The 25,944-nt window shown below is 37.9% G+C and overlaps 1 protein-coding gene across 2 annotated transcripts in view; it reads right to left on the reverse strand.

The window, feature by feature from the left end:
• The window catches only part of WASL (WASP like actin nucleation promoting factor), a 66,499-nt gene that overhangs the window by 34,098 nt on the left and 6,457 nt on the right, over positions 1-25,944 (reverse strand). Inside the window, exons 2-3 of one of the 2 annotated variants that reach the window (XM_066362582.1) lie at positions 14,413-14,529; positions 1,824-1,958 (exon numbers count right to left, since the gene is read on the reverse strand). In XM_066362582.1, the coding sequence (XP_066218679.1) occupies positions 1,824-1,955 (132 nt within the window). In that variant the 5' untranslated portion in view covers positions 1,956-1,958; positions 14,413-14,529. The remainder of the gene's footprint in view (positions 1-1,823; positions 1,959-14,412; positions 14,530-25,944) is intronic. The other variant, XM_066362581.1, reaches the window with a different exon arrangement.

The raw sequence follows: 25,944 nt of genomic DNA on the forward strand, positions 1-25,944 counted from the left end.
GATGCTGGGAGGGCAAAATGTACCTTCTCTGTACTGCTCATCAACCATCTCTGAATGTCTAACTTTGACAGAGTGGTCTCCTAAGTAAAACACTGGCATAAGTAGTATCAATCATGTGCAGAAAGAAACCAATGATTAGGGTGCACCACGGTTAAACTATGGTTAAGAAAGCCATGGATGACTGTCATATCTATGGCCCTAGTACTGTATAAGAAATATAATTAACCTTAATACCAAAGGTGGTTAATTACAAGTATTCAGCAATGGTTATCTACAATTGAAAATAAGTGGTTAGGGAAATATAATCACTGCCTTATGTTGAAATGCAAGGTTATATACCTACACCACAATTTGAAAATATTTATAATGTACACACATTACGTCCACTCTAAGGGAATTCCTTTCTTCTCAGTGAAGTGACATGTATGTTTCATTTCTAAACTGTACTTCTCACTGATGGTGAGAAATATGTATGTCAAAGGACTTAGGAACATCTGTCAAACTATGCGTGTGTCCCCCTCCCCCAAGAATCACTGCCACAGTGAGCACTATTAGTATAGGAGGATGCCCCTCCTCTGAGCTGTCTTAGGATATAGGATGTGGGTGTTAAGAGGCACTAATTTACAAAGTGCAGTAACATAAATCTCATTTAATCTCAGGGAAGTATTTAAAACAGACCCAGATGGTTATCCTCTTTTATAAATAAAATGAGCTGAGGTCCAGAGAAGTAAAACAGTTTGACTGCAATCTGTCCTACCGTAGGTATCACCCAGGAGTTCAAAGTCTGTTTTAGTTTTTCGTAATTATAATCTCATTATATTTATTGCCACATACAAATATTAGAGAGGCTTTCTTTTCTTTTTCTCTTTTTTTTTACAGAGACAGAGTCAGAGAGAGGGACAGATAGGGACAGACAGAAATGGAGAGAGATGAGAAGCATCAATCATTAGATTTTCGTTGCGACACCTTAGTTGTTCATTGATTGCTTTCTCATATGTGCCTTGACCGTGGGCCTTCAGCAGACCGAGTAACCCCTTGCTCAAGCCAGTGACTTTGGGTCCAAGCAGGTGAGCTTTGCTCAAACCAGATGAGCCCATGCTCAAGCTGGCGACCTCGGGGTCTCGAACCTGGGTCCTCTGCATCCCAGTCCGTCACTCTATCCACTGCGCCACCGCATGGTCAGGCTAAAGAAGCTTTCTTATAGAAAAGGTTTGAAAAGGTAATTGGACACTTTATCTTAGCAACAAGAGATTTACTTTGACAATAACCACGAGGGATGAATACTGATAAAGGACATCCAGTCTAGGACCATGTGGATGTGTGGTTCACAGGGAGGGACACAAAGCTGTGAAAATCTGCACAGGCCTATGTTAACAACATAAGCAAATACATGATTATAGGTATTATATAATGCTTTAAACCTGAGCTGAAGTAAGTGACAGTACATACCAAGCTAAAATATACTTCATGTAGCTCCCTGAAAGTAATACCTTTGCTAGACTGTAATGGCCAGGATGGAATAAAAGAGTATTATTAGAAAAGAAGAGAATGTGGAGAAAGCCTAAGACACAAAGGCATCAAACAAAAAAAAACAAAGGTAGTACAAAGATAAAATAGGGAATTACTCATGTTCTGGCTGAGGACATGTTCCCATTTGGTCGCAATGCCCATGCTTCCATATCTAAAACCAGGCTTCACTCCCGTAATACTAATTCAAGTATAATTTAAATACTATATATGGGATCAACAAATCTATACTAAATTATAAGTGAGATAGGAAACCTAATCACCTATAGTTTAAGCAGAAGCAAAACAAAACTTACCTTGATATCAAATATTCTTAAAAAATAAGATCTCTGTGGATTGTCCTTAACAAGACAAGCAACTCCACTGCACTTCTTCGACCACATACAATTCCGATCCGCTGCATATAACTGTACCACTGCTGAAGACATAGTCTGCAATATGACAAATGTACAGCCATCAGGTTCAAAATAACACTCAATTGACTATACAGCCCCTGTTGACACTTGGACTGTAACCTCAAGACAGACACCGCACCAGAACCACCCAGCTTAGTTATTCCTGAATTCCTGACACACAGAAAGGAGGTAGTAGTTGTTGTTATTTTAAACCACTACTTTTGAAGCAATTTTTATGCATTATTAAATAACTATACAATAGCTATACTAAAAATGATTATTGAAACCTAACATTTATTAATGCTTAAAATGTTAGGAAATGTGCTAAATAAGCACTTTTCAAATATAACTGTTTAATTTTTATCACTATTATATCCTCATTTTATGCTTGAGAAACCCAAGGTTAAAGAGGATAATTTGCCCAAGACCACTAACCTAAGTGGCAGAGTTGAAATTCTAATGCAGATAATTTTGTGAGTTTAAATCCTATATTCTTACTCCCTGTAATAAACTATTTTCCAATAAACAGTCAAGCAATTAAGTAGTAGAATTAGTAAAGGCTTACTTGTATATAGCAGTTAACTGCTTTAGTGTAAGTACTAAACTAAACTTGAAAGCAAGCTATGTGATTACTAATTATAGTGCTAGATACTTTGAATATATCATCCTTCAATGAAGATTCTAATCTTTTTAAGAGAATGTAAAACTGCAGGGAAGAAAGATTTTAAGTGACTTGCACGTTGCCACACAGCTTGAAAGGTATACTGAAAAAAAAAAATTATTTCAGTGACTTGTCTCAATTTTTTCAAAGGTATACCTAACTAGTACCCTTTTAGATGCACAGGACAGAAGTAATTCATTGCATGCAACGAACACCTTAGAGCACTCAGATTTTCCAGGACACCATGTTGCTACCTCCTTATTGACTGTATCTCGAAACAATGAAAACTTTCATTTAATTCTAAATGAAGTTATTTTATATTATAATCTAGAATATAACTATTTGATTTTAGTTTCTGTAAGACTGATACACATATATTTATATATTAGTACAGCACTTACAAATCCTCTAAAATAATAATGCTTTCTGATCTAGTCATTTCAATCCTAAACTAGAAATTAAGAAAATAAAAAATATAACCAAAAATGTATTTTAATATGAATATAAAAACATTTATATAAATATATATTAATTTTTAATAGAAGGTCTTTAAATATTCAAAAATAAGATGATTAGATAGTTATGGTACATCAAGTCAATGAATATTAGGCATTGTGATAAAAAATAGACTACATTAAGATTTGGACATAATGTTTTTGGGTTAACTATGCCTAGGGAATGCCTTCCGTTGATAAGAGGATTCCAAAGAACTATTATATACAACGGTCTTGTATAATAATAATATAGGCAAAAATGTAAGATCAGTATCCTATTGGGGAATCAAAATTTCATAAAGAATTTCCCAGCTATCAGTGTTTCATGTTCTGTTCTAACTTCCGCAAACCAAACTCATCTCTGAATTTCACAATCATGAACAGGACACAAAGCAGCAGGAAAATGTCCACCCAGGCCATTAAAACATTGTGAAGATAGCTTAAAAGCTAGGACATTGAGTTTAAAAAGGAGACCGAAGAACGAGGGTATGGCTCTGCCTCACTCAAAACACACTGTTCTTCCTTCCGCAGGGATGCAGCCTCAGTGTGGAAGCTCACAGGCTCCGACCCTAACCCCATACTGAAAATTCTGGAAAAGTAGATTTTGCATCTAGTATCCCATGGTGTAGGAGACGAGGCTGAAGAATTCAAAAAGCAGATGAGGAAATTTGCCTGCTAAAAAAAATTCCTATAAATTACAGCCCTTTTAGTATGGTGCTGTCAAAATGCATTCATTTCTAAAGAAAAAGCAATTAGGAAACCAAATGTCATATTAAAGAGAGCTAAAAATCCTCTTACTTTACTTTTTAACCAGAAAACAAAAAGTAACAGCTTATAAGAGGAAAAACAGTTGTGTTATTAAATAGAGTCTGTACTTCCATTATGGAAATTCCCTTGCCACAGGACCAAATATTAACATTGTCTAGATGTATATGTAAACTTTAAATAAAAAGTCCCAAAACTAAAATCCCACATTTAAACATTGATATAAATTTAAAACAAATTCTTAAATATTTGCTTAAGAAACAGAGACCCATGACACAGTTTTATAATTTTCCACACAAACATGGGTAGTATTATAACCTTATTCTAAAACATTTTAGCCTGACCAGACGGTGGCGCAGTGGATGGAGCATCGGACTGGGATGTGGAGGACCCAGGTTCCAAGGGGTCACTAGGTCTGCTGTAGCCCCCCCCCCCCCCCGTCAAGGCACATATGAGAAATCAATCAGTGAACAACTAAGGAGCCGCAACCAAGAATTGATGTTCCTCATCTCTCTTCCTGTCTGTCTGTCCCTCTCTCTGACTCTCTGTCTCTGCCAAACACAAACACACACACACACACACACACACAAATTTTTATAAAATTTTAGTATTAAAAACCCAACTAATCGCATGCAATTTTCAGTAACTGGATTTTCAAAAGTTTGCTACAACTTTTTGTCATTCTAAGTATGTCTATTTCATTTCTTCTTATCTAAACTGGACAAGTCTGAAAATTATATACCATGCACCTTTTAGTGCCTTTTCTGATTAATCCAGAATAATTATAATGAATTCAAGAATAGCTCACACATATAAAATTTAATATATAAATGCTAGAAATAAAAACAGTGACTATCTCTTAAGCTCTAGATTGACAGTGGCTTAATTAAGTTCTTAAAAAAACATTCCTTCCATTCCTTAGTAATTACAGCTAATCAACTCCATTACTTCTTGTCCTTCGTAATCAAGAGGTATTACTGAAAAACAATCAGAGGACAAGTGCTTAGGGAAGAAAATTATTTCTTATTAGCTCAATAATGTTAGGGTTAAAATTTGTTAACTGAAAGGAGAAACAGCACCATGTCAACCTTTGTAGAAACAGAGCCTATCTTACACATGCTGATATTACAGTACTGAATTACTGCAATAGCACACTGGTCCTCAGAACTTTCACTGTCAAGGGCAGAAATAAGATGGAGGATGAGTTCTGGGATGTGAGTCTGTCTTGCTGTCCTTCGGCAAGGCGCATTTATCTCTCCTGGTTGACACTGCACCAGTCAAGAAGTATTTCCCTGACTCCCTAAGCTGAAATTACTGTATGCTTTTCGTTCATGTTTCTAAGGTTCCTTTTTGTATTTCTATAAATCTTGTTATATCACATCTTATTCTAAAACAGAATAATTTTATGTAATAACTTGTTATCTATTAAATACACTGCAATTCCCTTAAGCATCTATAATAGTTTTACAAGCCTATGCTTTCATTTCACCTTTGCCCCAGGTAAGCAAATATTTGTTAAATTAAAAACTGCATTTTCTGATTCTGATTATGATAATGAATAAAAGAATGACCTTGATTTTAGATACACACCCTCAAGTATTATAAAGAGGTATCATATCAGCAACTTACTCTCAAGTGACTCAGAAAAAAGTAATATGTATATATATATGGAGAGGGAGAACCAATAAACATTTGACTAATGTATATTAAGAATATACAGGAATTCTTTGTACTTTATTTGCAATTTTTCTGTAAGTATGAAATTATTTTGAAATAAAAAATTTTAAAGCACATAAAATGTGAGAGTGTCCTTCCACAGTCATGACAGTCTTGGGCAGGCGGCTCTCTCAGAGCCACTGCCAGCTCCACACGAATTACCCATAGGCCACCAGAACCCGAAACTGAGAAAACTGCCACCTCCTCCAATTCCCTCTACACAAACTTCCACTTTACTAAAAAGAACTTCATCCTGAATAAGATCACAAACATCCTCCACGTATACAGTCTCAATTCCTTTCATATTTTCCAAACAATCATATTAAATAACAGGTCAGTGTAAGAATTTGATTAGGAAAATAGAGGTTTCTTTTATTATAGAATCAGCTAATGACAGGGGAATAAAGACTGGAAAATACCAGGATTGGTAGATCCTTGTTTGACAACCAATTGTCAACAATTCCTAAAATAATACTAAATAATTGTCTACGACAATTACTATTTTAATACAGCAACAAAGATTCAAAGTTGTTAAAGGAAATATATTTTTTTTTATTCATTTTAGAGAGGAGAGAGAGAGGGAGATAGAGAGACAAAGAGAGAGAAAGACAGAGGGGAGGAGCTGGAAGCATCAACTCCCATATGTGCATTGACCAGGCAAGCCCAGGATTTCAAACCGGCGACCTCAGCATTTCCAGGTCGACGCTTTATCCACTGCATCACCACAGGTCAGGCAAAGGAAATAATTTTTAATGCTAGAATTTCAATGAATATCCAAAATTACTAAACGTGGAAATAAAAATCAGCTGAATGAATACATAAGTCTTTCCTATGATTGATTACAAAGGTTAAATTAATGGTTAAAACACTCCAGCTTTTGTGTATCTGTGTCTGTGTGTATGTCCCCAAATTTCTAAAATCTATCCTGGGAACATCCATGTTAAGTTTTCTCAGTATATAAAAGCTAACTTTTCGATACGTTCCTAGAGGCTCTCATGAAGTATTCACACGAAATGTCCCATTATTATCCTGAATATGAAGTTTTGATATAAGACATTATAAAAGAAATTATAACACTAAAAATAAAAAACAAAATTGGCTGAATTCTTATAATTACTTAATTATGCAGTGATCTCAAGGAGCAACTTCCTAAATAAAATGTAACACCTCAGTTGCATGGCAACCTAAAAACAACATGAAAGAAACCAGCAGTTTTAAGTATAGAAACAACAGTCTGGAGTGGTGTGTGCCCTGAAAGTTATCCAGGACAAGAAAACACACGCAGTCACTCTGGAGAGGAGGGTGGACACCACCTGGTCATTTCCATAATGAGAACAACCAGAAAAGGAAAGGAAAAAAAAAAAGAAAAAGGTAGAGATTTCAAAAAAAGAATACATCAAAAACACAAGAATCCACGAAAAATAGTTTATTTTTAAAGAGCAAAGCTGGAGGGTTGGAAGAGGAGGACAAAAGCCATAAGGAACACACAGTCCCAGCAGAGAAGGGAAACAGTGAGGAGAAACAGTTGCTGTCTCAGGAAACAAGCATATTAGTAGTCCTTTCAGGTTGCAGTTGTTATTTAAGAAAACTCATCTGCCAGGCATATTTTTCAACAAATGTTTATTGAGTAGCCACTATGTACACAGGACTGTAATAAATGAAGGTGAGGTGGGGTCGAATACAAAAATGAAATACATTCAGTCCCCATAAAACATGTATTCTAATGCGCAGACAATAATAAATACCTAATACTAAAGCTATAATGGAAAAATCCAGTATGCAAGGAAAATGTAAGGCCTACCTAGCACGGGAAGGCTTCTCTAAAGTGAAAACATACATGAAAAGGATGAAAAGGGACGAGTCTGGTGAGCAAAGTGCAGAGAATACAGCATTCTAGATAGACACGTCAATCAAGACTCAACCACAGGGAGTGCTAGGGGAGTTTTGGGAGCTGTGGGGTTGAGTACAAGAGAGAAGTGGCATGGAATGAAGTTACAGACTTAAAGTCACATCAAACACGGCTCAGCTCTGGTTTAGAAAGAGAAACAATCCTACAGTTTGGAACCCTTGCCTGGAGATGCAGTACAGTGGTATAACATTCCCATAACGGCCTTGATGCCTCTCTGTAACCCAGTTCTTGTACTGTCCTGCTCCACTGACCCTGAGTCTGTCCGCATGATGTTCTTTAACCCCTAGGACCTCAGGAAATGCAAGCAGAAGCTTGAAAAATCCTTGCACAATGTAGCTTGCCCTCTTGGAAGGGCTGCCTTAGAACCTGGAGTGAAAGACCACCACATGGAGAACAGAGCCCAGGCATCCTACCTGTCCTTGTTGAGCCCAGTTCCCATCAGACATGCCAGCTGAAGGCTACTGCTGGAGTGAACCAAGGTGACAGAAACAGACTAACCACCCAGCCAAACCACAGAATTCTGATAAATTGATCTTCCTTTAAGTCAAAGTTTTGAGGTGGTTTGTTTGTAGGAATTAACAGATGTACAGGTTTGCTTAAATAGACTAAAAACAATGAACTATATATAATATAATAGATGGTTCTAGCTTCTTCCTCCATTCCATTTACATTGGACATATGTTAAAAAATATCAGTAAAGTTACCAAAACTTTTAAATCAGAAATTATAAAAGTTTTAGAGTACACTCTCCTTACCAGTACAATTTCTTTTTTGGAACTATTTTAAAAATCACTTCATATCGAGAGCCTCACTGACAGGCCTGTGTTGGGCAAGAGTAAGTTCACTCACTAAACCACTCAGAGCCATGTATCAATCTTGTGTAGTGCTGTGAGTTAAATCCATACATTTACAAAGTTTTAATTATGTGGCACAGATCTGCAAAGAATCAAATTTATAGATGCTAAAACTACATATGGTATTTTTTTTAGCGAGAGACAGACAGGGATCGACAGAGAGGAGAGAGATGAGAAGAATCAGTTCTTTGTTGCATCACTTTAGTTGTTCATTGATTTCTTTCTCATATGTGCCTTGACCAAGGGCTCCAGCCAAGCCAGTGACCCCTTGCTCAAGCCAGCGACCCTTGGGCTCAAGCCAGAGACCATGGGGTCATGTCTATGATCCCATGCTCAAGCCAACCCTGCACCCAGGCTGGTGAGCCCGTGTTAAAGCCCACAACCTTGGGATTTCGAACCTGGGTCCTCAGCCATGTGAGTTTGTGTTTTCAGGGAAGAAGGTGGTAAGGAGCTCCCCTAGAATTCCCACTTCAGCTCACCCAAGTTTAAAATTACCAGCTGAGATCCAAGCCCTGAGAACAACAACAACAGCAGCAACAACTACACACACACACTAATTACATTCTTCTATCAATTACCTGCACAAAGTAACTGTTTGGAATCAGAGTGTGGAAAAGTAGGTACTTTGGTCACTGACAGAATTTGGGTATTCCTGAATCCTAGAGCCAAATACCATCGGTCACTGACAGAATTTGGGTATTCCTGAATCCTAGAGCCAAATACCATCTGATACTATTACACCATAAGTTTATTAAGCATGTAATCCTATCCCTTCACTTTACAGATGAGGTCTAATTATTTGCAAAAGGTCACATATTGGTCGGCTCTGGATGAATGTCCCAATCCATTGTTCATTTTATATTTACCATACATTACTGATTCAACCCAGTTCCTAATTTGTCATAAGATTGCCCTATCTTATCTATATGTCCTGGATATAATTTTATTCCTCTACTGATCCCATTTGGTTTAAGTTTCTTACCTGTTTGGGGGGAGGGAAGAGGCAGGCTGGCAGTGGTACTGGTGGAAGAGAGGAGTGACAGTGCCGGGGGACACAGGTAGACTTTAATTAAATGTACATTTCAGGGCCCTTTCCTTGGAAGAGCGCCTTACAGGGTTTTGGCTTGTTCTCCTTTGGGCACACATGAGGTAGCAGCAACACCAGGCGCATGCCTAGGCTCTCCTCTCTAGCTATCCCTGAGGGTGATACTGAGATGTCCATCAAATCATGGATGCACTGCCCCTCTGCATCTGCCCAGCCTCAGCACTAACCTGTCCTCTCTTAGACCACATGATACTTCTAGACCCAACCTTTAATCTCAAAGTAAAGGATCTGCATAAGTGCTGCCAATCTCCCTGCTAGGGTGGCAGGCCATGACTAAACCTCATGGAGACACCTGGGGCAGGCAGTGTTCCAGACAACTGTGGTCAGAGAGCTGAGTTTTGCCCAGGTGAGAGGCATCCTCTCAGCAAAGGGAAGGGGATCACAGATGTGCCAGGCTGGATGTGGTCTACCGGCCAGAGTATGTCAAGCCCTGGGCAAGAGGAAAGGCTCTCTATAGAAAATATAAAATCGTTGTCATGTAAAGAGGTGATGGATGAGTATGTGGCCAAAATAGGTAGGAAAAAAGCATGGAGGAGGTATGTCAGTCAATTAATAGTAATAGTAGTAAGTTATAAGTAATAAGCTATTTTTGGTGTTTTGTGATGTTCAATTATATTTACTTGGTGTGATCTTTTTTATAGTAAATAAACATTCATTTTTATACTTAATTTTGGATTTATTTTTAAACAGAGCCCCTCCAAATTGTATAAGCTCCAGGCCATAAAATCTGAGTCAGGCTTACTTGGGGTGGGAAGATAATCTATCAAGTACAGCAACAGAATTTTCTATCTAAAGAAAATGAGCTATCTGAACCAATATATTCCTTTGGCCAAACCAAATGTAACATGGAAACTTTTTCCCATACAATGACCTTACCCACTTAAGGAAACTGTGGCTCAACAACACGTATGTGGGTATGGGAGGTTCTTTTACAGGCAATGTTTTATCCGATGTAAGAGCCAATCATTTAACATCTTAACAAATGATTGCACAGCATCTGCCTGAATGCTTGCTGTAATAAGAAGCTCACAACTTGAGGGGAAAAAACTATCTTATTGTTGAGCAGCTGAGTTAGAAAATTCTTAATACTGAATCTATACCTGTTTTCCTGGTCATTTCCACAAACATGTATTTTATTCTTTTTTCTTTTTCTTTTTTTTTTTTTGTATTTTTCTGAAGCTGGAAACTGGGAGAGACAGTCAGACAGACTCCCGCATGCGCCAGACGGGGATCCACCCGGCACGCCCACCAGGGGCGACGCTCTGCCCACCAGGGGGCGATGCTCTGCCCCTCCGGGGTGTCGCTCTGCCGCTAGCAGAGCCACTCTAGCGCCTGGGGCAGAGGCCAAGGAGCCATCCCCAGCACCCGAGGCCATCTTTGCTCCAATGGAGCCTTGGCTGCGGGAGGGGAAGAGAAAGAGAGGAAGGAGGGGAAGAGAAAGAAAGGAAGCAAATGGGCGCTTCTCCTATGTGCCCTGGCCGGGAATCGAACCCGGGTCCCCCGCACGCCAGGCCGACGCTCTACCGCTGAGCCAACCGGGAGGGCTGTATTTTATTCTTTAATCATTGGTTTAAATATCTGTTGAGCATTTGCTACGTAATGAACACAGTGCTAGGTTCTGTAGCTACAATAACACTAAACTGGAGATATATACTATCCCACTAATTACAGCATACTTATTTCTGTGCAATGGCAGTATTTTTACTTCCGTAGAGCTGTATCCCACAACCCTCTCTTTCAGTTATTTATTTTGATCTTCCTTCATCTGACCTGATTTGTGAATTCCTTATCAGTCTGGTCATCCTTGGTAAAGTGAAGCAGATGATACTTTGCATGCATCAGTGCACAATATTAGCAAAATGAGGGGGGAAATAATTTGTTCCTAGCTACAAAGAAACACAAGTGCAGTCTGATCTCATTTGTCTCATTAAATTCTGAGACATCCGAACAGTCTCTCTCTAAGGCATTACCTTTCTCAGACCCTCCTCCTCCTCGTCACTTCCACGTTCCTTCTCTCTGCTCTGGCCTCTTACCTGGCTGACACTGCTCATCTTTCAAACCTCAGTTGTCACCTACGGGATCCCTTAGCTGGCCTCCCCAAAAAGGTGTTAATACTTAACCTACTGTTATACCTACTAGTTATGAGGATAAGCAGCAGGAGCTTGCCTAACAAGACACTTTGGTCAGCTCCAGCCATCAGAATCGGGAGGGAGCAGAAGTGCCTCTTTCCACTAACCTCACCAAGAAATTCCTTCAAAAACGTTGGTGGACTGGTCAGGTATTCAGGTCCTCCCACTCTACACACCAGATTGGAGTAAACTTTTTTTTTTAATGAATAGGAACTGCTAAAGAATAAAATGAAATACACAATCACAAAGTTGACAAGAAACAAACCTGCTGAGAAATTTAAAATTCCTCTATAAAAACAAAAAGCTTAGAACAGGAAAAGCTATGATCTCTGGTCTCCCATTAGGACTCATACATACTCATAACTCTCCTGATAGGAAGCCGTAAGTTCTCCGCACTCTAGCCCATGAGCTCAAAAAATATACACAAGCATTGCTAAAATCACCTTGCCCTATGTGGTATAGTACTAACAAATCTACAAAACACTGAGGTATAAGTTTTTTATAATTAGCAGGGATGAAACATATTATAAATCAAGATAATATATTATACAGTGTGAAGGAGCTATAACTGGCTGGCAATAGGCCTAAAGGTTAAATCTCACCAGAGTCAAAATGAATAAACTCACAAGACACAGCATGATAATGCAATTTGCATCCTACAGCGACAATGAACTTTGGAGGAAATATAGCATAATAAAATATATGGTAACCAAACTGTTCACATAGATGACCTCATTTATCATAGGTGAATTAAAATAAGTTTAGTAATTAATGTGTTTAACTAAACCAGGGTAAAGAGGTATCACAACCATTAAAATATTTCAAATCTGGCATTTATTAATTCAAAGCTTTAGAACCTGAAAATTATCCAAAATTATTCAGGCAAGTGGAATTTTCTAGATCAAGACAAGTAATCAAACCATAGTTCAGCCATGCAACAGAATACTATACAGCTACAAAAAGAGAAAGAGAGAGAATAAAGAGGTTTTTTAAATGATTAAAAATCCTCGATACTTCATTATACAAGAAAAAAGCAAGATTTAAATGAAGGGTACGGATGTTAATATTTGTGGACAAAATCAGGAACAAGAATCAGGCCTAAGTATGCCTAAAACTGTTTAGAAAGACTAACAGAAAACTAGTAACAGCTGCTAGCTGTAGGGGCTGTGTGTGCACATGTGCTTTGACAGGGAAGGGAAATGTGGGCAAAGGCAGCACATGATGGAAGACAAACTTTTCAATTGCTTTATGTATCTTTTGATTCTCAACCAGGTGAATATTTTAGCTTTTCAAAAGAGTAAATACTGATTTGAAAATTACATAGAAAAGAAAGAAAGAGGCCTTGGCCAGTTGGCTCAGTGGTAGAGCATTGGCCCAGCGTGTGGAAGTCCTGGGTTCGATTCCCAGCCAGGGCACACAGGAGAAGCGCCCATCTGCTTCTCCACCCCTCCCCCTCTCCTTCAGCTCTCTGTCTCTCTCTTCCCCTCCTGCAGCCAAAGCTCCAGTGGAGCCAAAACTGGCCCAGGCGCTGAGGATGGCTCTATGGCCACTGCCTCAGGCACTAGAATGGCTCCGGGCATGCCGGGTGGATCCCGGTCAGGCACATGCGGGACCTCTCCGCCTCTAACTTTGGAAAAATACAAAACAAAAACAAATAACAAAAGAAAGAGAGTCACAGTGTAGTATAAGTCTGGTAGAAAAAAAAAAAAAAAGACTTTCTGATCTAGATACTGTAACCCAGAAAGAATTTCTAGTAGCTTTTAAAAGTTTCCCTTTAAAAATTAAGAGGGAACATTATAGAAAATAGCATACTTTATGCCATATGTCTAAAGGCATAAAGTAATAAAAAGGCAAACTTTGGCAACTACAGCCTATGCCTGTAATAAAGGCCAAAGTGTATTATTTCTTTCATAAACTATCCCTTTGAGTCTTTTGAACTCTTAAACATGATTAATCAAAATAAGCAAGTTTAAAATGCAATTGATTTTGTCTTCCATACTTGTTACTCTATATGTAGCAATTCATAATGTCCAAGCTTTTAAAGACAGTCACAGGAAAGTGTGTGCGTACTATATATATAAACACATTTAATTTGCTTGACTTTAATATGTACAATCAAGGTGGGGGGAAGGACATGCAAAGATAAGGCTAATCTGAGAGTAGATAAATTTAAATTCAATGTACAATCTAACTAAAGACATTAAGTACAACATTTGAGGCTTTCCCATACATTATGCATAAGAATTAGGGGAAAAAAGGCAAGAACCTTAATGAAGTTGTTTTTAAGATTGGTACTTTATTCACAATTGCAGGCTTAAAATTGTAGTCTAAAACATTAATAATTATCTAGTCAATAATTTGAAAAATATATTTTTTATTCAATAAATCAGGTTTTATATATTTCCTCAGAAAGCTCAATGTGGTTAGTTTGAGAAAGCAATTTTTATTTAAAATGCATGAGAGCATTTCTAACTCTGGTTATTATTACTAAAACCAAATGAACACGCATAATCAGATTTTAACTGCAACCCCACAAGGAGTAGGAAGCTAACCATGTTAAAATAAAAGGTAGATCATTCTTCTAAAAGATCATTACCATCAATAAATCATGAACTTGAGGGTGAGGAGGGAATGTGAGAATTTTATATAATAATACTAATTCTATAAAATTACATTATGCACTGTATGACAAAAACAAGCCAATGATATTCTCTTTAAATGGAAAGGGTAACTCTTAGATCCCATGTATTTACATACATTTATTAATTTGAATGTTTTATAGTTTTTGAATGTGTACATTATTTGGGAACTAATTCACTTTGGGTGAAGTACATGTATCTTTTACAATGTTACTTACTGTCCTTTCCAGGTAAACCCATATCTGGGCAGCCCGGGGCAGCTGGGAGGGTCCTGTGAGGTTCTGGACTCCTCTTCCTTCGGCTCTCTGGAGCTACGCCATCTAATAAGGCAGTCACTAGCCACATAGGTATTCAAATTAGAAGCTGGAAATTCAATTCCTCAGCCCCAGTAGCCACACTGCAGATACTCAACAGCCAAAGGTGACTGCTACATTAAGACTGCACGGATGTAGAGTATGTCCATTCTCATGAAAAGCTGTATCAGACAGTACTCTGCAAAGTCCATGGAAGAGACAAATACCTTCTCAGAACAAGATGTGTATGTATAAAGTCAGTAGTAGGACAGAGTTGGGAGCATGAGACAAAGGAATATTATTCATAATAAAAATAGGTAATTAAGTAATGGTCCATCTTAAAGAAGCTAATAAAAATATATTTAAAAGGGAGCTATAAAATATATATTTTAAAATAACTATAACAAAGTATGCCACAATTACCAAAATGAAAGCAGAACTAAAGTGCGCTGGGAAGCGTGAGCAGGACCCTGAACGTGGACCGGGGACAGGTGAGGGCAGGGAACCAGGGACGACCCTGGGAAGAACAGTGTGGGGACTCAGAGCACTGACTTTGGGACACATTCTCCCACCTACTATTTATATGAGTTTAGGCGATTACTGAACATCCCTATCAATTTCTCCATCTGTAAAATGCGGATGATGTTACTTACTTTATTTTGGGCTATTACTGAGATTAAATTAGTTAATACATATAAAATGCTCTGAAAATTGCTTGGTACTTTATATACTTAATGTTAATTATGATATTTGTATTATCAGATTAATCAGTTGTTATATCCCAATCAGATTACAGAAACTAGTATAGATATCACTCTCTACCCATGGGGGACTGGTTCCAGGACCCCACACAGATAACAACCCTCCGAGGTGCAAGTCCCTGAGGTCGCCCTCTGTAAGCCTAGAGACAGAACCTGCGAGTACGGAGGGCCAGCTGGAATAGGAGGACAAGGAATTCCTGTTTTCAGCAAGCTGGTCAATTAAGACAGAGAACCAAGAAAGAAAACCACAAGTTTCCAAAAACACAAAGACACCATTACACCTTCACTGCCTGCACATCTGACACTGGAATTTTAACTAAAGAAGCCCGTCATCAGCACAGTAGTAATATTTCTAACAACAGCATCTAAAGAAGGTTCAGGTCAGTGAAAGATCAAATAAATAATCTCATACTGCAGTGGTCCCCAACCTTTTCTGGGCCACGGACCGGTTTAATGTCAGAAAATATTTTCACGGACCAGCCTTTAGGGTGGGACGGATAAATGTATCACGTGACCAAGACAAGTGCCAAGAGTGAGTCTTGGATGTAACAAGGGAATCTGCTCATTTTAAAAAAATAAAACATTGTTCAGACTTAAATATAAATAAAACGGAAATAATGTAAGTTATTTATTCTTTCTCTGTGGACTGCTACGGTCCACGGCCTGGGGGTTGGGGACCACTGACGTACTTTATCTTAACAGGATTTTCACTCACCTGTCTCCCACCCCCAATATTTCTCCCTCTCCCCATTACTTCTGTTAGAGACCTACTGTCCAAGAACAAGCTTCTGTTCTAAAGTTTTTCTCTCCCATGAAATCTAGAATTCCAAACTTATTCACAGGACCGAGTGGTTTGCTGAAGAGATAACTGGGGTTGAGGGACGTTCCACTGATTCCTGGGGCTGTTCTCAGGCCGCCCAGCCTCAGGCTGGTCTTGAAGAGTCGCTGTTCAATTCTATTTTGGATTCCATGGATTGTCTGGTAGTCACTACTCTTTTTGCGTAAGTCAGCCAGAACTAGCTTCTGTTATTTATGCCCTCTCCAGAAGAGAAAAAGAAAAACCCCAACAATACACTTCTTAAAGTAAACACAGGGCTGGGCAAAAGTAAGCTTACAGTTGTAATACAAATATATAATACAAGAATTAATATAGTCATAATACAAGAATAAACTGTCTTTTGCATTCTCACAACTGTACTCTCACAACCTACTTTGGCCCACCCCAATATTAAATTATGTTTATATTATGCATATTCTAATACCTGTGAGAGATCAATAAATATCAGTGAAAAAGAGTATGTTTTTCCACTATATGCTATTATATACAACTGTATAAATGAGATCTGAAATTTACTTTCCTTTGGTCTGAAGTATTGCAACAGCACAAGAAGACATTCTGCCTCTATTTTACTCTATAAATTCTCCTTTTCAATTTTAATATATAGATTCATGCTTAAAAGCATAATAATGTAAACAATAATAAATAGAGCCACTTTAAACTGGAACTTGGGCTGCTCCTCCAGCAGACCTGCCTTGCAGGTCTTATGCCTCAAATCTTTGGAATGTTAAAATGCTGAAAGAACCTCTGGAATGGGCCTAAAGCAACACTGTATACCAAAGAACTACATACCTGCAATGATAACAAGAAAGCAGTTATAATATTGGACTGCAGACTTGCCTGAAAATTAAAAACAATGTTTAGAATTAATATCGCTATTTTATATTCTCTGCACCAATAGAAATGCCTTCCCTCTACTGATGTACTTGTTCTCTTCCCCTTTCTCATAAATACCCACTGCATGAATCAGTACTTTGCTAAATAATTATGCTTATTGATCTCAAATAAATGCTTGTTGCATCTCACTTTGAAAGGCCTTATACAATTAGGTTAACAATAGGTTCCTATTTGATAAGAATAAGGTCCAAACTCTTTGGCAAGGATTCAAGCTTTTTCTTCACCTGAGGCAATCAATAACTTTCACCCTCATCTCCTGCTATTAACTCAGTATGTGTTAAGAGACAGCAACCAAACAGCCTGCAGATGCCCAAACACACCATATTTTTCATCTTACCTTCATCACACCAGGATATGAATCATCCTTTTGCCCAGCATATCCATGCTCTAACCACCCATTAGTCACTAAGTAGTGATCTTGGTTATCAGATCAACTGTCACAGTATCACTGTACTTGTATTCAGGCAACCCTTACTTTACTTAATAATGGCTCCTGGTGCGAGAGGAGTGATGCTGTCCATTCCTGGGAAATTGGTAAATCCAGAGGTACCCACTGAAAATGGTATACTTTACTGACATGAAAAAATGTCAGTAAGAAATTAATGTCTGTGCTTACGGAGGTGTGTTTGCTGAGAGTAGCACATGTGTACATTTATTATTTAACAATTCACATAAAAATATTTAAGTAATATCTAACAAAATATATATAAGAGCTATATAATTATAAAATGCTGATGAAAGAAAGCAAAGAAAATGTAAATAGAGGTATTTCATATTTATGGATAGGAGAACTAAGTATTGTTAAGATGTCAGTTTTTCCCAAAAAGATATATAGATTCAAGAGAATCTCAAAGTTATTTTGTGGATATCAACTAACCGATTCTCAATTTTATATGGCAAGGCAAATGACCCAGACTAGCCAATACAACACTGACTTCAAGACTTGCTATAAAGCTACAGCACTTGAGGCAGTGTAATAATTAGAAGAGAGACTAACAGATCAGTGGAAGACTGGAAGACAACAGACAGCTCAGAAGAAAACCAACACAGTCAATGGATCATTGACAAAGGAGCAATGACAATCCAATGGAGAAAAGAATTTTTTTGATAAATAGTGAAAACTTACATATCCATATCCAGGAAAAAAATTCAATCTAGAAAACTTTCATAAAAATTAAATCAAAATTGATCATAGATCTAAATGTCATATGCAAAGCTGTAACATTTCTAAAAGATAACATATGGGAAATGTAGGTAACCTTGGGTTTCATGACTTTTTAGTACCTGAACAGACAACTCATCAAAGAAGATATACAGATGGCAAATAAGCATAAGAAAAGATGCTTAACATCGTATGGCATTAGGAATTGCAACTTTAAACAATGAGATATGACTATAAACCTATTAGAATGATTACAATCCAAAACATTGGTAATACCAAATACTGGCGAGAATGGGCAACAACAGGAACTTTCGTTTTGCTGGTGGGAATGCAAAGCGTTACAGCCACTGTAGAAGACAACTGGGCAGTTTCTTACAAAAGTAAGCATAGGCTTACCATGTGGTGCAGCAATCATGCTCCTAGGTATTTACCAAAATGAGTTGAAAATTTATATCCACACAAAACCAAGCACATGAATGTTTATAGCAGCTTTAATAACTGCCAAAAATTGGAAGCAATTAAGATTTCCTTCAATGGGTGAATGGATAAGCAAACTGTGGTACATTCTTAAAATGAAATACTACTCAGTGATAAAAATAAACAAGCTATCAAGCCACAAAATGAAATGCAGAGACCTTAAATGCATATAATTAATCTACAAATCCAATGTTATTTCATATTTAAGCAAAATATTTTTTGGTGAGGAATAGGGGAAGTAAGGTCTTGAAAAAATACTAAGCCTAGGCACATAAAAACAGCTAGGAAATATTGAAAAGAAGAGTAATGAGGGATTTAATGCTAATCAACCTATATTATCATTATAAAGCTGCACTAATTTAAAATTCTGTATAACGGTCAATAAAATGAAGAGACAGCAGAAACCAATCTAAATACATCTGGTAATTTAGTAAATTATAAAGGTAGCATTTCAAATAGGTGGAAAAAAATAAGTGGTATTGGAATAACTAGCCATTTGTAAAAACATGAAGCTGGATTTCTATTATACTCATTTTACAAAGTCACTTCCAGAAAATGAAAGATATTATGTTCACAATAAAAACATAAGAGTACTAGAAGAATGTAAGTAAATACTTTTGCAATTCTGAGCTAGGACAGTATTAAATAAAAATGATTATTACACTGAACTATACAAAAATTTAAAACCTATGCAATGACTAAAATCATCAAAAATAGTTCTGTCAAAGATAAACAACAAACTGCCAAAAGTACTGTATTTTATAATGTATTGCTATCTCTAAAGATTCACTAAGAAAAAACCCAGTAGAAAAATGGTCTAAAGACAAGAACAAGCAATTCACATAAGAAATATAAATGACCAACAGACATAAGAAGATAATTAACTACAAATCAAACTGAGAATTTTTTGATTAGTAAACTGTAAAAAGCAAAAAAAAATTTAAATCCTAGTGTTGATGAGAATACATAAGGCCCAGGCAGGTTGATAGAGCGTCGGTCTAGCATGTGAATGTCCCAGGTTTGATTCCCAATCAGGGCACACAGGAGAAGCACCCATCTGTGTTTCCACCCCTCCCCCTCTCACTTTTCTCTCTCTCTTCCCTTCCTGCAGCCATGGTTCGATAGGAACGAGTTGGCCCTGAGGCACTGAGGATGGCTCCATGGTCTCCACTACAGGCACTAAGAAGAGCTCCATTGCCGAGCAATGGAGCAACACCCCAGATGGGCAAAGCATCGCCCCTTAGTGGGCCTGCTGGGTGGGTCCCCATCAGGGTACATGCGGGAGCCTCTTTGCCTCCCCTCTTCTCACTGAATAAAAAAGGAAAGAGAGAATATATAGTTTGGTAACAACTATTTCGGAAGACAATTCAGCCATATCAATTAGTATTTTAATGTTCATGCCCTCTAACTTCAATTCTTAGCATTTATTCTATAGAAATACTTGGTAAAGATACATAGAAAAATATGTATCTGAATGTTCATTATAGCATTGTCTCTAAAGGCAAAACATTTGGAAAGTAAACATACCCATTGTTACAAGTTAAATTATGTCTCCCTAAAAAGATAAATGGAAGTCGTAATCCCTGTATTTGTGAATGTGACTTAATTTGAAAGAGAGTTTTTGCAGATGAACCAAGTTAAGGTGAGGTCATCAGGGATGACACTAATCCAATGATTAGTATCCTGTGAGAAGAGAAGACACAGGGAAGACAAGTAGAGAACACCATTTGATTAGATGGGTCGAGATCAGTCATGAATCCGTAAGCCAAGGAACATCAAGGATTGCCAGCAAATGCCAGAAGCTACGAGAGGGGCATGGGACAGATTCTCTCTCAGTGCCTCCAGAAGGAACAGCCTCATGACACCTTGATTATTGACTTCTAGTCTCCAGAAATGTGAGAATACACTTGTGCTTTAAGCCACCCAGTTTGTGATACTTTATTAGGCAGCCCTAGGAAACTAAAACACCCATCAATAGAAGCTAAGAAGTTACAAGAAATGCATAAATACAGGATGCAGTAGTAAATAGTATCATATAAAACAGATAAATTTGGATGTGGATATAATATGAAAGCCATGTTAATATAAGTGGAAAAGTTTGAATTACAGAATACGTATAATACCATTTTTCTGGTAAATTAAAGAGAATATCTTTCTTCCCCTTCAACTCCTCACTGAAATCTATCCTCCTCAAATGCTGGCCAAGTCAAATAGGAACTAGACTGCTCCCTCTGTAATCCTGACCTGCATGACCCCATCGCAGATCTAATTCCACTCCCAAAGCCTCAATAACAACACTCTGCAAAGGATTCCAAAAGCTCTAGTCCTGCAATTTTTACAATCTAGCCAGTTCCACTGGGAGGCTCTGTTGCCATCTGGAATTCAAGAAGCCAACTAATATTTTCCTTCACAATGTTTTCTAGAATATAGCTTTGAAATGGGTACTAGATTTCATCTACTATGAACCCAGACTGATTGGCAGTGGCTGCCTGAAGGCATACACTGAGTATTCAAGGACCACACCTGTACACAGCAGGAAAAACTGCTGTGAGGGCCAGATGCTGTTGGCCTTCCGCACAAAGACCAAGGACAGGATATACTTAATATATCCCTCATTACCCTGTTTATGTTCCAGATGCTGCTATAATCCAGGCTCCTTAGCCAGGTCAGGTCTGCTGAGATAATAAATACAAAAACGTTTAGTAAGCCTTTTAAAGCATTCCATTATGAATAATAATTTCCAGTTTTCTCCATCTCTAGTTCCTTCTTTTCTTGATACTTTGTGAATTAAAAAATCTTTGTGATCCTTTACTACTTGGACTAAAGCTCAGCCTCTAAGACTGAAGATCAAGATCTTCCAAAATCTGGACTCATTTTACCCTTCCTTACTGTTCACTATCTCTTCAAGCAAATACAATTTTTTTTTTTTTTTTTTTTTGTATTTTTCTGAAGCTGGAAACTGGGAGAGACAGTCAGACAGACTCCCGCATGCGCCCAACCTGGATCCACCCGGCACGCCCACCAGGGTCGATGCTCTGCCCACCAGGGGGCGATGCTCTGCCCCTCTGGGGCGTAGGTCTGCCACGACCAGAGCCACTCTAGCGCCTGGGGCAGAGGCCAAGGAGCCATCCCCAGCACCCGAGGCCATCTTTGCTCCAATGGAGCCTTGGCTGCGGGAGGGGAAGAGAGAGACAGAGAGGAAGGAGGGGGGGGTGGAGAAGCAAATGGGCACCTCTCCTATGTGCCCTGGCTGGGAATCGAACCCGGGTCCCCTGCACGCCAGGCCGACGCTCTACCGCTGAGCCAACCGGCCAGGGCCGCAAATACCATTTTCAAGTCTAGCCAAGTCATTCTATTTAATACTTCCAAATACTTCATGCAAATCATGTAAATTTTTTATTCCAAACTTGCTCCCACATTTCCCCTGTACTTTAACTGAGTGGCTTCTTTGCTTATGACATAAATTCTGTAAGTCTTACTTAAGGTCCTTATGCTCAAACTCCACAATGACCTAACAAACCTCACAGTGATATATCTCCTTTCTCTATATTCAGGTTTTTATTATAGACTAGCTTGTAAAACACAGTTTTGTGTAAGATTTTCATGTTCCTCAGCTACACAATAAACAACTGAGGGGTAAGACTGTACCTTCCTTACCTCTTCTATGTATTGTATTTTAAGATACTAGGGAGGTTGTTACATACTCAGTAAATCCTCAATACTTGATCGTGATGATTATTAACAAAAAGTTTTAAAAATCATTTGAGTTCTGACTAGCTTTATGCGTTACTTATAAATCAATCAGCTCCATTATTAAGAAAATTTCTTATTAGATATATAGATATCTTTTAATTTATTTTTTTTGAGAGAGAAAGACAGGGGGGGGAGATGAAAAGCATCAATTCTTCATTGCAGCATTTTAGTTGTTTATTGATTGTCTATCATACATGCTTTGACCTCCAGCTGAGCCACTACTGACACCTTGCTCAAGCCATCCACCTTAGGCATAAGTCAGCGACCTTGGGCTTCAAGTCAGAGATCCTGGGGTCATGTTGATGATCCTGTGCTCAAGCCAGGGACCCCATGCTCAAGCCGGCTACCTTTGAGTTCAACTCTGGGACTTCAGCATCCCAGGTGGACACTCTATCCACTGTGCCACACCTGGTCAGGTGCTGTCCTCTAATACAGTATTTTTTATGGCAACAAAAATGTTCACCATACTGGAGGGAGGGAGCATTTTTCACTTAAATTTTTTAATTTTGGGAACAGAAGTATGTTAAACTACTTCACCTCTATTTTAATATGTAAAAATACTAGCTAATTGGCCCTGGCTGGTTGGCTCAGTGGTAGAGTGTTGGCCTGGTGTGTGGAAGTTCCGGGTTTGATTCCTGGCCAGGGCATATAGGAGAAACGCCATCTGCTTCTCCACCCCTCCCCCTCTTTCTCTCTATCTCTATCTCTCTCTTCCTCTCCCACAGCCAAGGCTCCATTGGAGCAAAGGGCCAGTGCTCTGAGAATGGCTCCACCACCTCCGCCTCAGGGGCTAGAATGGCTCTCATTGCAACGGAGCAATGCCCCAGATGGGCAGAGCATCGCCCCCTGGTGGGCATGCCAGGTGGATCCCAGTCCAGCGCATGCGGGAGTCTGTCTCCGCCTTCACGCTTCTCACTTTAGAAAAATACAATGAAGAAAAAAAATTACTAGATAGCTTTAACTTCTCCAAACCTAATATAAAAGTTTAACTTTAAAATAAAACTTGGAAAACATTTCATTGTCCTAAACTTACTGTATAATTTGGCTCATAATAATTTCTATCCCCTCATACCATTTTTAACAGTGTGTTATATTCCTGGATACCTTTCTTATTCCCCTTTTGTTTCAATTTACCCAATATCTAATGAGTACTCCTTTTACAGGAACAGATTTCTATGGTAAATAAGTTTTAAAAAATCACTATGGCAGAGTAATCAAGGGGCCAAGGATATTGAGGAACAATTAAAATGAACTAACACATAATCATAGTAATTTAAATAAAAAGTTACTATAAATCTTTCATCTGATTCTATTTTCTAAAGGGGACTTTTCTAGATTTGCCTTTTCAACATTACACCCAATTATTTGTTCTCTTTTTAAAAAGGGTCACAATTCCTCTAACACACTGACTCCAAAATCAAACTTATGTTTCCTAATTAATTTTATTCTCCTATATTGAAATTATAGTGGTGCTATCCTCTACTACTACTAAGAATACTGATATGGAGATAGTAAATAAAAGCAGGATATACTTTTTTAATAAAAAATTTTTGAATACAGTTAAATATGACAAAATCTTCTAATTACTAAACAATACTTAACACTTAAAAATACTAGACTATTCCACTCATATACCAACAAATAATATATTTACAGTTAACAATACATCAATATCTTACTGTGGACAAGAATCGTTGAACTTGTTTTGCTTCCAGAACCTTTACAGTAAAAGTGAATTCTATTAATAATGTTGGGTTCTTTTTTAAAAAATATTTTAATTGATTTTAGAGAGGAAGGGAGACACAGATAGAAAAAGGGAGAAAGAAATGTCAATTTGTTATTCCATTTATTGATGCATTCATTGGTTGGTTCTTGTATGTGCCCTGACCAGGGATAGAACCCACAACTCTGGAGTATCAGGACAACGCTCTAATCAACTAAGCTACCTAGCCAGGGCCTATAATGCTGGGGTCTTACCTAATGGATCAAAAATATGGTTCCTAGACAGCATAATACATATGAAGCTCAAGTACTTTATCTGCTCTTTTAAACTTTAACTTTGAATCAGTCTCTAAAATGACCAAGTCTGTTCCCTATAACTATTGAGTCTAACAAAACTAAAAACTTTAAACCTTTTTACCTTAAATAATAAGCAATAAAACATAACATTTAAATATCTTATCACTAACACAATTTCATGTAAGAAATAAGGTTCTATTTAGATAGAAATGGTCAACAAAAAAGAAACTCTTAAAAACCACTCCATCTTAATTCAAAGGCACCACACTTTTAATAAGCCAAAAAATTCCTTAAATAATTAATAATTCAAAATTAGTTAAGATTATCTAAAAGACTAATGTCTTTTAATAATGTTCACCTGCCTTTTCAAATAATATGCTTATTAAACTGTGATGCTTAGAAAAAGATGAGTTAGAAATGGCAATTTGCAATGAAATGATTTGAAATTACCTTTCACTTAGATATATACTATTTTTATCTCCATTGTACAAAGCACGTGCGTCAAAATTAACAGAAGGCTATTCTCTCCCCACTCAGGCACCCCTGGCACCTAGAAGAGTGAGCATGGTAGACCACTACAGCAGGAAAACAGCGTCATCTTGTCCGAGCCCTCATTTTCAGATTAAGGAAAATGAGGTTCAGGAAGGTAGAGATTCTTCTTGTTCACATTCACAATGAACTAGTGGCAGAACACAGACTATAATCCAGGCACTCTGAACTCTTGCACCATATATCTTTTTTCCTCTTCCGTCAGCAGCTGGGGGGCTGTGGCTACCCAGAACTCCCCAGCATCTTGTTGTAGCTACTTCCTAACTCTAATTTATATACTGTACTCTAATTAACTGACTTTAAATAAAATTGACTAAATCAAAACATATAAAACATAGAGGGCAAAATTTTACTTTAAAACCTGTCTACCAGTGCCCTAGCCAGCGGCACGGTGGATAGATAGATCATCACCCCAGAGTGCAGCGCGGAGGTCTCAGGCTCAATCTCAAGGGCGCCCGTTAGTTGATGCTTTTCTCTCTCTCTCTCTCTCTCTCTCTCTCAAAATAAAACAAACATAAAAAAACCTTCCTGCCAGTAACAGGAATGCTACTAATGATGACATTCTCTCATATGTTTTTCTAAACTCCCAGAACACTTCGTGTCAGGCATACTAAGTGCTTTACACACATTTTGGACTACAGTGTGTCTGTAAAGTCATGGTGCACTTTTGACCAGTCACAGGAAAGCAACAAAAGACGATAGAAATGTGAAATCTGCACCAAATAAAAGGAAAACTCTCCCAGTTTCATACCTATTCAGTGCAGTTCAATGTGGGCTCACGCACAGATTTTTTAGGGCTCCTTAGGTAGCTATCCCGTATAGCCTCTACAGCAGGGGTCCCCAAACTTTTTACACAGGGGGCCAGTTCACTGTCCCTCAGACTGTTGGAGGGCCGTACTATAAAAAAAAACTATGAACAAATCCCTATGCACACTGCACATATCTTATTTTAAAGTAAAAAAACAAAACGGGAACAAATACAATATTTAAAATAAAGAACA

Source organism: Saccopteryx leptura, chromosome 2 (assembly GCF_036850995.1).
Source record: "Saccopteryx leptura isolate mSacLep1 chromosome 2, mSacLep1_pri_phased_curated, whole genome shotgun sequence".
NCBI classification, from domain to species: domain Eukaryota; kingdom Metazoa; phylum Chordata; class Mammalia; order Chiroptera; family Emballonuridae; genus Saccopteryx; species Saccopteryx leptura.